Below are 13,735 nucleotides of genomic sequence, written 5' to 3' on the forward strand. Positions count from 1 at the left end.
GTTAACCTGAACATTTCCCATGTGCAGAAATTGCACTCTGCCGGCTTAAAGAACAAGCTGACTCCTCAAGGATTGTCATGTATCTGATCTCTCCTTGCTTGTTTCTGTACAACAGTACCACCACATTAACTAAATTGTTTATAGTTTCAATCCATTTAGCTTGTTCTGAGCATGCCAGGTGGAGTAGAGTTGAAAGGTCTCGAAAGGGTCATCAAGTCCAACCCTCTGCGATGCAGGAATCACAACTAAAGCATCCCTGACTGATGGCCATCCAAACTCTGCTTAAAAATCACCAATGGAAGAGAGTCCACAACCTCCTGACGGAGTCTGTTCCATTGCCTAGCAGCTTTTATTGTCATAAAGTTATTCCTAATGTTTAGTCAGAATCTCCTTTCTTATAATCTAAATCCATTAGATTGGGTCCTAGTCTCTGGAACACGAGAAAACAAGCTTACTCCATTTTCCATGTGACAGCCCTTTAGATATTTGAAGATGGCTATTGTATCACCACTCAGTCTCCTCCTTTCCAGACAAAACATACCTAACTCCCTCAACTGTTCCTCATAAAGTTTGGTCTCCAGACCCTTTATCATCTTGGTCATCCTCCTCCTCTATGATAATAGGCCATAGCAGTAGGTGGTCACAACTTTGAAGCAGATCAGTGCTGAGCTGCAGCACTAGGCACTAAGTCAGTCATGGAAACAACACAGTGAGTAAAATGAGATAAACTGGTGCTATGCTTGATTATATGTGGGGAGAATGAAAGCTGGGAAGATGAATGTAGTCAATGTCAACACTGAAACTAACAGACAAATAAGCAAGTTCTACACAGATGTAATGGGGTATATTGTATTGAACACTTGGAATGAGTACAGAGGAAAGGGTATAAATATGTGCCTTTATATTTAATATATTATTCAAAAGAAATAGCAGACTTGTGTTGAATTTTTATATTTAAAAAATGAGGGGTGCTACTTGGGAATTCTAAAGATATTTTGGTTAGACTAATATAATTTAGTTAAATGTGTGCACAGTTGCATAGAAATGGTTTAAAATGATTGCCAACTACTTGTAGTTGTATTACATATTAATAATTTTAAATTTTTATTATTATTCAGCATTACCTGACACCTTCAGAAGGTAAAATTAAAATTATTTGGTTTTCCGAAAGCAGTTTATGTGCTTCTTGACCAAATGTAGACTTACCAAGGTAAATGTTGTGCTGAGGCTATGACAGAAGCAAGGCCCTCTTGGGGTGTTAATGCTGTGAACTCCTCCATGCTCAGGTTGTATATAAATAAACCATATATCATAAAGACATCACAGTCTTCCACTGTGCCGCATTCCAAAGGAAACATGAAACCTGGGTAAGCGCCTGGAACCCCTGGAATCTCACACCACTTGGAAATTGAGGTGGCAGGCAACAATTAGCAGCCATACACTGGCCTTATACTGCCACAGTGCAACAGCAGAATATAAAAATAGTTGTTTGGCACTGATATGAGCAGGGAGAAAATCTGACAGCTGATGGACACACATGGCAAGTAAATGATCAGGCAAGAAGATCTACACACATATGTTCTAAATGCACACTTAAAATATTTTAGGTGTATATCCCACCCCCATGTTGCCCTGGTGAAATGGCTTTCTTAGCACTACAATAAAGACAATCCACAGGGTTTGAAATAGCTCATAAGTCATGATTAACTAAATACAGTATGTTTTGAGGGGAGTTAAATCTTACCAAAAATGCCAAATGAGCTTCACCCCCCTTTTTAAAGTGCCTCATTCAAAATCAAGACAAAAGAAGAGAAGGAAGCTATAAGACTTTTTGTGCTTGTGCCAAATAAAAGATTATCTCTGAGAGTGCTTACAAATTCAGTAAAGGCAAGGACAAGTCTAGAGGGGGAAAACAATAGAAAAATATTCAATTTCCCTTGACAATTTAACCGGTAGCCAAAATTAAAGATAAAAAAGCCTGCAACCTATGTACTATTAGATTTTATTTTTAAAAATGTGAAGAAAGAAGTAGCCGGGGGGGGGGGGGAGAGAGAAATGGGGATGAAATCAGCACAGACAATAATAAAAATAGCATACTAAATTGAGATGAAAAATGCCAAAAGAGATGGGAAATGACATACATGTGGCATGCTACAACTACTGCTTGACTTATTCATACTCAAGCAACTTAAATCCCTGTGCATATTGCAGCTGAATTTGGACTGTCAAATTTGTGGAAAATGCTAACATTATGCCAAGTGTAGGTCTTGTCCAAAACATTTAATAAAGATTTGTTGAACAAGCTATTAAAGGCTGCATGGAAGCAAATAGGATTAGCTGCTGCATCTATGTTTTGGTATAGCTCTAAAGAAATACTGAAAGAATCATAGAACTTTATACTTGCAAAGGTGTTGCAGATCATTTACTCTAATGATCTGATGCCACAATGTTTCACAGAAACATTAAAGAACGGTATTCTCAAATTAATTAATTATATGTATATTCCTCTTTTCCATCTTAACACATGACTTTCAGGATAGATAACCATCATACAACAATTATCAAAAAATCAAAACCAGGCCCGGTGATCATTGTATCTGAGACAATGAAAGTCTTTGTCTGTGCCTAAACTTGGGACATCCTTCTTCTCCTAGTGGAACTAGCTTCATTTAGTTAAACGAGAGCCTTTTGTACACACGTGTTCTGAAGTGAATTGTTCCACTACACATCAAGTTGTGTAAACTCACCCCAAGGGGTATTTCCCTAACAAAGCCTTGCTTTGTTTTAATTGGACACACCTGACACCTACTATCTGAATCAGTTGTTCTGATACATCCCTGATCTCAAATACAATAGTTCTAGCTACATCTAGCTCAATAATTTTATTCAAGTTGTGAGGAGAGGCGCTATTCTTTTGACTGTGTGAAATTAAGAGATATGGCATACATCTATAGATACGTGTATTTGGTGAACAAAAATTACCAGTAAGCTCATTTGAAGTCTGAATAAAAGCAAATTCCAAGGAGGTCTTCCTCAGGTTTCTGTGTTGCCATAGGAATGAGATACAAGGTTTCTTAACTCACCTCCAGATGCCTTTGACCTTTCTTTCAACTTTTCTGCAGCCATTTCACTGTAGCTAGGAAGTTCTGACATCTTCACTCCAGATCGAGCTTCTGCTATTAGCTGACGAGCTCTCTCTCTCAGCTGCCGACGCCGCTCTTCATCTTGCTGCTAAGATATATTGAACAGTTGCCAACTCAGTAATTGACAGAAATGCAATTTCATTCTCAATCTGATCATCATGATAGTAACTGGTTTACAGCATGGTGCTTGGCCCATGTTATAAATAGGAAGCTCCATATCAGTTGGGTGTCAACAAAACACTTTTTAGAGCCATCCTGGAATCAGGGTTTTTTTTTTACCCTAATAATTTATCCAATTATTGTATTAGATCTTTAAAAAATTAACTGGTTTATAAAAACGTAATCTGAGGCTGATAGGTACCCAGAACTTATGGCCACCATGCAGCACCACAGTATGTTCAAGTCTTACTGATTTCAAAGTGCTAATACATCTTTAAAAGGAGATGTACACAGTCAAATAATGAATGGAAAGAATTACAGTTCAGCCCCGGTATCAGAAAGAAGCTCCATTTATATTAGTAAAATAAAAAAAATATTAGTAGGTTCACTCTTATTTAAGACTGATACTGGTGCAAAATGGAAATACACTAAGCTGAAATTTTATTTTCTAACAATCCCCACTGAATCAGTATTTAAAATAAGGACAGCTATGGATACTAAGATCTTCCCACTTTGGAGGAACAAAAACATTTTAAAGCTTATTATGGAAAAACATTGGTTTTGGAATTGCTGTACTGTTTCACAGAATAAGTACACGTAAAATATCTGCCTGTAATATAGGAATATTCTGAAGGTTTCTTCTCTTAAGTTAAGCAGTTCAGGACTTGGTTAATACTTGAATGGAAACCACAAGTAATGAACATTGCATATGGAGGAATGATGGGATAAAAATATTAACACACAATTAACTTGAAAGATATACATTGCTCACAGAAATAATCAAATTACCACAGTGTAAATTCTTTCATTCTAGAATGAGCCTGGTGGACTATATCATCCTGGCCAAGTGTCAGAGAGAATTAAACACACTCCAGGAAAAAGGTATGTGTTATGTAAGCCCTTTTTCTGCACACTTCTCAAACACCTGAACAGAATTGTGGCAGGTACAGGTATGGGGAATCTCCTTTAGCTAGAGTGCCAGATTCAAATGTGATTAACCTTCCAAGGATTGCATTCCAGTGTTGGGCATGGCAAAACAAAGCAGAATAAGGCAAGAAGTAAAAAAAGAACAAATAAAGAAAAATAAAGAAACACAATTCACTCAATTGGAATAAAGCCAAATAAAACTAAAATACATTCAAAAACTGAGCACACACAGCCCTCCAAACATGATCCTCCCAGTCCCAGTCCCCACAACAGCATGACCCCGTGTCCCACAAGCACAAACACTCACCCTTTCTGCTTTCTCTTTTCTGGACACACTCATGCGCACACACATCTGGAAGATGGAGCAAGCTTGTTTTCTCTTGCTCTGGAGGGTATGACTTGAACGGATGGATTCAAGTTACCAGAAAGGAGATTTCGACAAAACATCAGGAAGAACTTTCTGACAGTAAGAGCTGTTTGACAGTGGAATGGACTCCCTTGGGAGATTGTGGACTCTCCTTCCTTGGAGGTTTTTAAGCAGAGGTTGGATGGCCATCTGCCATGGATGCTTTAGCTGAGATTTCCTGCATTGCAGGAGGCTGGACTAGATGCCTCACAATCCTATGATTCTATCAGGTGCGCCAACTCTAGGTGGTGGAGGTGTCATCAGCCCCCCCCCCATCCCAATATTCCTTAGCAGTGGGCTAAGGAGGGGGTGGAGAAAGCCAAACTGCCAAGCTGAGTATGGCACAGCATCAAAGGCAGGCTCCTCCTGAGTGTAAGAGAGGAGGAGCCATGACAACTGAAGCTGCATGGCGCCAGGCAAGGCCTCCTTCCAACAACGCGCCTCCTCCTGACAATGCACACACCATGCGCATGATGCATACAACATCAAGCATGCACCTTCAGCCCAAGGTGGTGCCTCTGGACTCCATGACATACTCCGCTTCACAGAGTGGGTCTTTATAGGACTAAACATTATACATGTTTACCTGGAAGTAAATTCCATTGAACACAGTGAGATTACTTCTGAGTAGATAGGCGAACAATTGGAATGTTAATAAGATTAGCAAAAGGAGCACAGCAGTTTCTGTTGTTCCTTTTCCACTAGCCCGGCCAGGATCTGTCCACTGCCAGATCTTGTGGGCAGTGCTTACAAAGCAGTGCAATAGGGATTCTCAGAAAAGTCCCAATTGCAGCTCAGTAGTTCTGATCAGCATTGAAGGCAGTTGCTTAGGTGTAATCAGGCAAGAAAGTTGCCTAAAGATGTGGTGTCATGTAAATGATCTATAATGACTGGAAGGTTGGTAGGGCTCGCTGGGACATGCATGGCCAACCAGACTGAGTGGCCTAGTGGGCCAGATTATGCCCATGGTCTAGACGTTTTTCACCACTGAGTTACAGAAAACTGAATTAGTGGAAACTGTTCCACTTCAGCTTTCCCCCTGACATATTAGGTTTCTGTATGTAGGAAAGTTTTCAATAGGCAGCTGGTTTTTTTGTTTAAATTGCTGACTCTACACTAATGACTGCTTTACCCATGTTGCCCTGACAGAGCATAGGAGTGCCCTGGTTGCTGGTGCCATAAGGAAAACTGGATCTGCTACCCTGCTGCCTGCCAAGCCACTGTACATACTTCATTCTAGAATTACCCACACATTTGTCTTTCCCATTCAGGATACCCTTCATCTCAGATGCTGTTCAATAAAGGTTTTGACATTGCCGCATGTGATTCCAACACTTCTCCTGACTGGCTCAGGTATGCTCTCAGAACTGCTTTCAACTTTAAAAAGAACAATCCTTTTTTTTTTTAATAAAAAATATGATTTTAAGTTTAGGCCGTGCACCTTCAAAACAAAGCACAGCTGCTCTAAACATCTTGCCTCCACTCCACACATCTTCTATTCATTTACTGTGATGTCACAAAAGCATTTAAAAAACCTAGACATTTTGCAAAATTTTAAAAAATCTGCCTGGGCAGAAATTTTTACCCTGAAAAAAAGGACATGTCCAGGAAAAACCGGACATATGGCAACCCTAAGCTAATTGACTTTCTGTATGTGTAGGCGGCATGTGGCACTTTCTCTGGCTGGTGGATTGTGGCAGTATTTCTAATAATGCTATGGATTACTGTTTTTTTGTTTCCTGGTAGTGTTTTTTCCTTTCTTCCAAGCATGAGGATGTACTGCAGGGGCAAGCAAACTTTTTCAGGAGGGGGCTGGTCTACTGTCCCTCAGACCTTGTGGGGGGCCGGACCCGCCCTCTCCCCAAAGGACCCCCTCTCGACTGAAAGGGACCCCCCCTGCTGTCACTCACTCGTCTTTGGCAGTGTCGTTGTTGTCCTCTGCCTCGGCCAGGGGTCCGCGGGACGCAGAGCCCATGCCACTGGCCTGGGTGGTGGTGGTGGCAGCCTCCCTGCCACCGCTTCCTCCTGCTTGGCACTTGGCCATACGTGCCGCCTCAGCAGGAAGGAAGGGGTGTCGCCCAGGTGTCCGCAGCTTTGGATTGGCTGCAGGAGGTTCCTGCAGCCAATCCGAAGCTGTGCCAGCGTCATGGAAGTCAGTCCCCACACGGCAAGGCCTCTGTGCTGCGCCGGTATAGCGCGTGGACTGACCGAGCAGGCGGCAGGGTCCGCAGGGTCCGTGGGCTGGATTTATGAGCCCAGTGGGCCGCATCCGGCCCCCAGGCTGTAGTTTGCCAACCCCTGATGTACTGGATACAGTGGTTGTTCCACTGATAAAACAGCTGTGTATCTCTTGTCCTACTGTAAGTTGAATAAAGGATTATTGCATTAGGTGTTTTACATTTAGGCTTCTGAAATGAGGATGCAACTGTTTTTTTAGAACAAATTCACTCCAACCTGTTACATTCATAGCAAGGACCCCAAAATGTAGCTCCAACATTATTTTTCAAGAGTCCTTCAAGCTGACTTAAAATGCTTAAATGACTATAAGACTAACACACCTTACAAATAGATGAAGTAGCACAAGCAAGAACTTGGCTTTAAGCCCAATTTACTAGAAACAAAGGTTCCTATCCAGACTCGGAGTAAACAGATGGCTGTTAGCTCAAGGTCTGGATAAAACCCCAAATCATTAACAATGTAGTCTAGCAAAAGCTCTTCCTGACAATAATTTCCAAGAGTTACAATCACTAGCACCACATTGGAACGTTTAAATTCTCATTTCAGTTCATATTATCAATCAATGAATCTGAGTATCTATCATTGCCTGTAATAAGCCGTGCCAATGTGCATGTCTTTCTGCTGAAAAGGGGGGTGTTTTATCTATCCACACATATTCCTAGCATGATGCACTATGGTCTTGTTTATAACTCTTCCAAGATTAATACTTTCAGGAATCAATGATCAAGTACCATGTGCAGAATCATACACGTACCCACAAACCTGTCCTTATATCACTTTGCATGCTCTGCACTCCAGACAGCTACAAAATATTATGTGAGACCATTGGATTAGCACTGCTGGGTAAGATACAATCAAGTTTTGCTTAGAAAGTCCAGATCCAAGTACAATGGCTGGCAGAGAAATAATTGTCCCTAAGTTTTGGTTTTAGACAAACACTGCTGTGCAGAAAGTCTGTGCCTGTGCTATTATTTCAAAGGGGTGAATTTTTGTGAGGACACCTTAATTTTGTTACAATCTTTGTTCACCCCAAATAGCCAAAATATCAAGCTTATGATTTCCTTATGAAGCCATTATGTGCATTTGGGGATAGCGTACTCTTGTTTTAGTGCAATGTCACCAAAACAAAGCCCCCCCCCAAAAAAGTGGAGAAGGGTGAGAGCAAATCTTGTAACTGCAATGAAGCAACAGAAAACATGACAGAAGTAGACATACATACATACATACAAAGAAAAGCAGCAGCAGCAGCAGCATGTGAATTGTAACAGAAACACCTGTTTTTAAATGAAAAATGCACAGTCACAACTGAACAAACCAAGTGATAAAAAATTATTCAGTGATGAAAAAAGGATACATCATGGACCAAAATTGATTGATCTGTCTCCTAAGGTATTTGTAGATGGCCTTCAACTAAGTTGTTGCAGTCTGCAAAAATTACTAGAAATTTAGTAAATTTAGAAAAAAAGTACTAGAAATTTAATTTTCTTACAAAGAATGGTAAAACATGGAATAATCCACACCTGGCATTGCTCATTAAGTGTCCTGCAACATACCAGTTTTTAGCTTAAGCAATCAATAATAAAACAAACACAAAATACTAATTAGGGACATTTTACCCATTTCCATGTAAATTGTTTGTTTGTAGCTATTTACTCATCATTGTTCTTGGTACAATAGGAAAAATGCAAATGAATGAATCAGAATGCAGCCCTAATGGGACTTTCTGTTTATAACCATTAGCCCAGAGGTGTGCTGTAATTCAATCCTCAAGCAGCAAGATTTAGCCTCATTAACAGCTTGCATGGGCAGGTTACAACTCATAAAACCCTACAGTAAACAAAGTATATGGACACAGCACAATATCTTGAGCCTGATTGACAGAATACTGTTTCCCTATCAGATTGCCTTGATTTACTTTTCTACTAATGTCCTAACACTATAAAGACAATTTTGCCCAGGCCTTGGAGCTCTGTTGCAGAATTGCATATTTGATTTGTTTGCTTTCACACCCGAAAAGGCACATCCAGCAACAATCCCATCAAAAATATACATTTAATCTACTCACTACATTCAAACTACTACAAATTCTGTTCCATTTATGGCCAACCAACTAATACCTCAACCTGTTTTACTGCAACTCCGTATATTTATGTTATAAAGTAAAGGTCACATCCCTACCTGGTTCCTTGGCATGTATGGATCTACAACATCAAACAACCAAACTGGGAATAAAAAACTCGGAATAAATAAATGCAACAACAAAAGGATAGACTTGCTATGAATGTTCACATTGGTCTAAATGAGTTAGTATAAAATCTATTCAACAACTGACCAGGAACACTTAATGGCCCAGTATGATAGAGAAGTTGAAACAGAAGGAAAATCACCAATCTTCCTAAACTGTTAGTTCAGTTTGGAGGAAGAACCAGTAACTTGCAGTAGATTGGCTACTGCCAATGTCTTACAGAATCCCAACATTTCTATACAAAGTTGTAGGGAAAAGTCTTAATATTAAATATTATTGAAAGTTTCTTCTTGCTGAAGTTTTCCACTCTTGTCAGTTGTTCATGAATTGACTTGATTACTCTGCTGTCTGCAGAGGGCCTGTTCAAAAGAGATATCTGAACATCCCATGAATCTTAGGTATTCAAGTACCTCTTCCCATTAATGTACCTGAACTACACCATTTTAAAAAACATAGTTACCCCCTTGGCCTTCTAACAACCACCCTACAAAATTATGTATGAGGAGAGACCAAATAAAGATAGTCATTATAGCCTTTTTCTGCAACCTGGTAACCACCAGATATTTGGGACAACAACTCCATCAGCCTCAGACACCATGGCCATTGTTCAGAGATATTGGAAATTATAGTTAAAAAAAGCTGAAGGTCACCAGATTGCAGAAGGCTGCAGTATAGTGTCTCTTGCTTTTGATAAATTGCTGTTAAAACGAGTCCCTGGGGAATGCATTTTAGACCTGGAATATATCACATTTCAAGCATCTGGAATTTCTTCCACTTCCCCCTCCCCCCGCATTATGACTTATATCACGTTGGTCAGACATCATAAGTAAAACAGAGTTCAACAGTTTCTGGGCCGTATCCAACGCTGGGCAGCACGAGGGTCCCTTCCTCCCCTTTCCTCCCACCTGTGCCCTGTCCCCATTTGCTTTGGAGGGTCTCCCATCCCACTGGGAACACATTCTGAGGGCATGGGGTGGGGGATTGCAGGTGACAAGAGAGGAAGGGTAATTTCCGTTGCACATGTTATGTGTTGGATGCTACCATCTTAATGGTCCCAATCTTATCACACGGAAATAGTGCATTTGACATCTCTCTCTCTCTAGATATAGATGGTTTGGGCAGATGGTGCCAGAATCTTTGGTATACTGGATAGCATTTGTCAGGAATGAGCCAGCTCCTAGTGGAACTTTACAGCCAGCTGCAGAACAGAGAGGGTTAGATCTGACGCAGGCTGAACAGTGATCAGTGCCCAGTGCGACTCTCCTGGACATTGGAATGCCGGTTGCCAAAAGAACGACTGAGAGCGGGCTGGAACACAGCCAAAGCTCTCAGGAAGCTCAAACAGGCGTGAACAGACACCGAGACAGTTTTTCAGAACACGAATAGGCTGGGGCCGATCCAATAAGTCCGAAGAGTCGGCGAATGGGAGGGCTGCTAGACAGGAAGTAAAACAAGAGATGTAAGGGGCAATGGTTCAAAATATTCTGTAGGAACCGGAAGGAGTCTTCGGAAGGGTCATCTTGAATGATAATGTCGGCAGCTTCTTTAGAACCGCCCGGAGCTATCTGTTTGTTTTTGCAATAAAGCCTCCTTTTTAATTACCTACGCTTACTGTGTTATCAAGCTGGGAACCTGGACTCCTGACAGAATTCACAATATGCAATCTCCTGGTTACATAGAGCAGAACTAGATCTTGCAAGAGACAAACACATTGATTCTTCTTGTAAATAGCTTTGAAGATTATTTTGATCAAGTTATTTATAAATCTTGTGAAATAAATAAAATGGAGAGGTTGCTGTTCAGTCTCCCAGCTTTCCTGGTTACATCTAGTATAACAAAAACAACCACAACATAAATATTAGGTGATGTAATTTCACTGCATATTTCCTCTCCTAATGGCTGGTAGGTAATGATAAAGTCAATGGTGTTGTCAGGGAAGGAATTTGCCCCCCCCCCCAGTAGAAGGGCTAGCTTACTACCTTTTGAAGTAGGTGAGGTAATACACATTGCCATCTGAAAAGAGTAGCATTAAGTCAGGAGTCTAAAATTACCTAACTGTGCTGGATGAGAGAGGAGGGGCCTCACAATGATGTCACATTACATGATATATCACAATGAACATTATCCGAAAGAAGAAAGAAATGTGGAGTGGTGGCAGTTCTTTGGTAATTTCACCTTCAGCAGAAGAATATGATGGGGGGGGAATACACAGGGGAATTGCACTGTCCACAGGTGCCCAGTGCAGGTGTGTGTGTGTGCCACCCAAGTGGGGATGGAGTGCGTTCATCCAGCCCTTGCCCCTACCCTCTGTGCCCTGTCCCCACCTGCTGTGTGAGTGCCAGCCTATCAGCGGCGGGGACTGGGCGAGCAGAGAGGGGGCTTATCTCATACCCCCCAATATTCTGCGCCTAGGGTCACAGCCCCCTGCCCTCTTCTACACCACTGAAAATACCTCATATAACACAACATAGGGCTATAAAGACAGCTCACCTCCTCACACAGAATCTATTCAATTTAATTTCCTGAAAGCTCCATTATGACGAGTAAAAATATATATCTTGCAATACAAAGAACAGATAAAAACCTACATATATTATATCAAGGGTGCTAGGATATTTCCCTCCGCCTTACATTTGCTTGTGTTGTCTCCATTTGAAGTTTGAAATGGCACCCGTATTTTTAAAAATAATCATTTATAGGTAAATAATTCATGTGTTGCCCATGTCTTTCATACATAACGATGGCACATAAAAATTTACCCTGTTATGTCTCTCCCACCCCACTTTGTAATAGTCTAAATTTCAGCAACATGAATCCCTAGGTAGTAAAACTTCTACAACATTACGGGCAAACTCTTCAGGAATAAATAATATAATTCCTTGTTTCCCTCTTATAGAAAAAAGTGTTTGAATGCAATTTCTATATTTCACAGTTCACCGACATCTCGGCAAGCTTTCTTCCACTGCTTCAATGGTGCTACTTTTAATTTTATCCTCCTTAGTCCTAGTAATTAAAGTGATCAGCAGTGGCATCCCAACGGCTTTGACACAGCTACATCCCCCTAACAGACTTCTGCTTTTAAGGGGAATGAGAAGAAAAAGAACTAAAGTTTCATTTCACAGGAACAAGAAAACCAGGCCCCTCGAATTCTAAACTTTATCCAATTGTTCTTTCAGCAGCCTTTGGATCTTAAGAAGCAAATAAAAATGGCTGCCATTAGGGGGTCCTTTTTGTACTTGCCGCAGATGTCAGTGAGTGACATTACTTTGGCCAAAAATGATGCTATGGGTTTGTGAAGGTGAATTATAATGTGAGAATGCAGTTGGTGAGATGATTAATCTATTCATAAACCCTTCAAGAAAATAAAACATTTAAGCCCACAACACTTTTAAAGAACAAAACAGAGACTAGGTGGTTAATGGATTAGAAAAAAACAACCCACATTTCCAGCAAAAGTATTTTTTATGTTTTTTAACAATATTTTGCTGAGTTTGAACTTATTATCAATATGTTTCACTGCATTATATAAAGTTACACAAAAAACCCTACCAACATTCATTACATTTGTTTTATATTAACACAGCCCCAAAAAAACTTCAGCGTACAGAAATATAAATAATATGAAATCAAAATTACTGTGTTAAACATAAAATGAAAATATTACACTGCATTACATTGAAAGCATTTAACAGAGCTCTCTCTCAAAATTGTCCATGACATACCCCAATTACATAATCCAGCTAAGAAAAAGAACTTGACTGCTACCCTTTTCATCGTTAGACAGCAAGAACGGCTTTGTTATTAGCCATTTAGAAGGCAAAAGAATTCTCCTTCTTGTCCAGAGGCAAGGATTACCAAAAAGGTACCTATTCACATGCTACAGAACAAAGAGGGGGGGAAAATTAAGAAAAAAATTACAAGATCTTTAAAGGTTTGGGCAGGCTGGATTTTTAGTGTAATCTTGGTCAGCTCTTGTTTGCATAAATAGGATTTGGGATGAAACATTACAACTGTTTAGAAGATCTTTTCAAACCATTTCAAACTTTTCTTATGCTGGTTTATAATATAACCAGACATGCTTGTAAATGGCCACACCTGCTCATTTCTCTTGGGATGGCCTGATCTTTCCTGTTTCTAACAAAGAAAAGGGTGAGGGAGGGTGTAAGGGAAAGCAGCCTCTCTTGTTTAAAAACAGAGTGGAAAGTCAAAAAACTTCTCAAGTTTGTCCCATCTGGTCAGATTAAACCTTTGATCACTCTTGGGATTACATGTTTGTTTTGCCCTCTCTACTGACTGAGTTTTAGAATAACCCACAAAATACATAGGTGAAGCGAACAAAATCTGGGTTGCTAAATTCTGGGCATACTTGATGAAAATAAAAGAGTTGAATGTTTGGATTTTAATATATAGAGACAAGTCTAAACAAGAGCAGAACAAAGAAGAAATATGAAAACATTTCATGAGTTTCTGCCTTCAAAACTGAACCAGATCAGCAAAAACATAGTTCCCCATTACCTATGTAATCTGAAAATATGTTCGCATCATGGTTTATTGAGTGTGGCACTATTTCATCACAACTGCAATTCACTGGGAAACGTTTTGTGTCACTTTTGCTCA

General features: G+C 40.2%; 1 protein-coding gene across 7 annotated transcripts in view; it reads right to left on the bottom strand.

Moving 5' to 3' along the window:
• The window catches only part of EHBP1 (EH domain binding protein 1), a 274,386-nt gene that overhangs the window by 74,517 nt on the left and 186,134 nt on the right, over positions 1–13,735 (bottom strand). For all 7 annotated transcript variants that reach the window (XM_033145618.1, XM_033145622.1, XM_033145623.1 and 4 more), the window contains one exon: positions 3,084–3,231. In XM_033145618.1, the coding sequence (XP_033001509.1) occupies positions 3,084–3,231 (148 nt within the window). The remainder of the gene's footprint in view (positions 1–3,083; positions 3,232–13,735) is intronic.

The sequence above is a fragment of the Lacerta agilis genome, chromosome 3, assembly GCF_009819535.1.
Source record: "Lacerta agilis isolate rLacAgi1 chromosome 3, rLacAgi1.pri, whole genome shotgun sequence".
Taxonomy (NCBI): Eukaryota; Metazoa; Chordata; class Lepidosauria; order Squamata; family Lacertidae; genus Lacerta; species Lacerta agilis.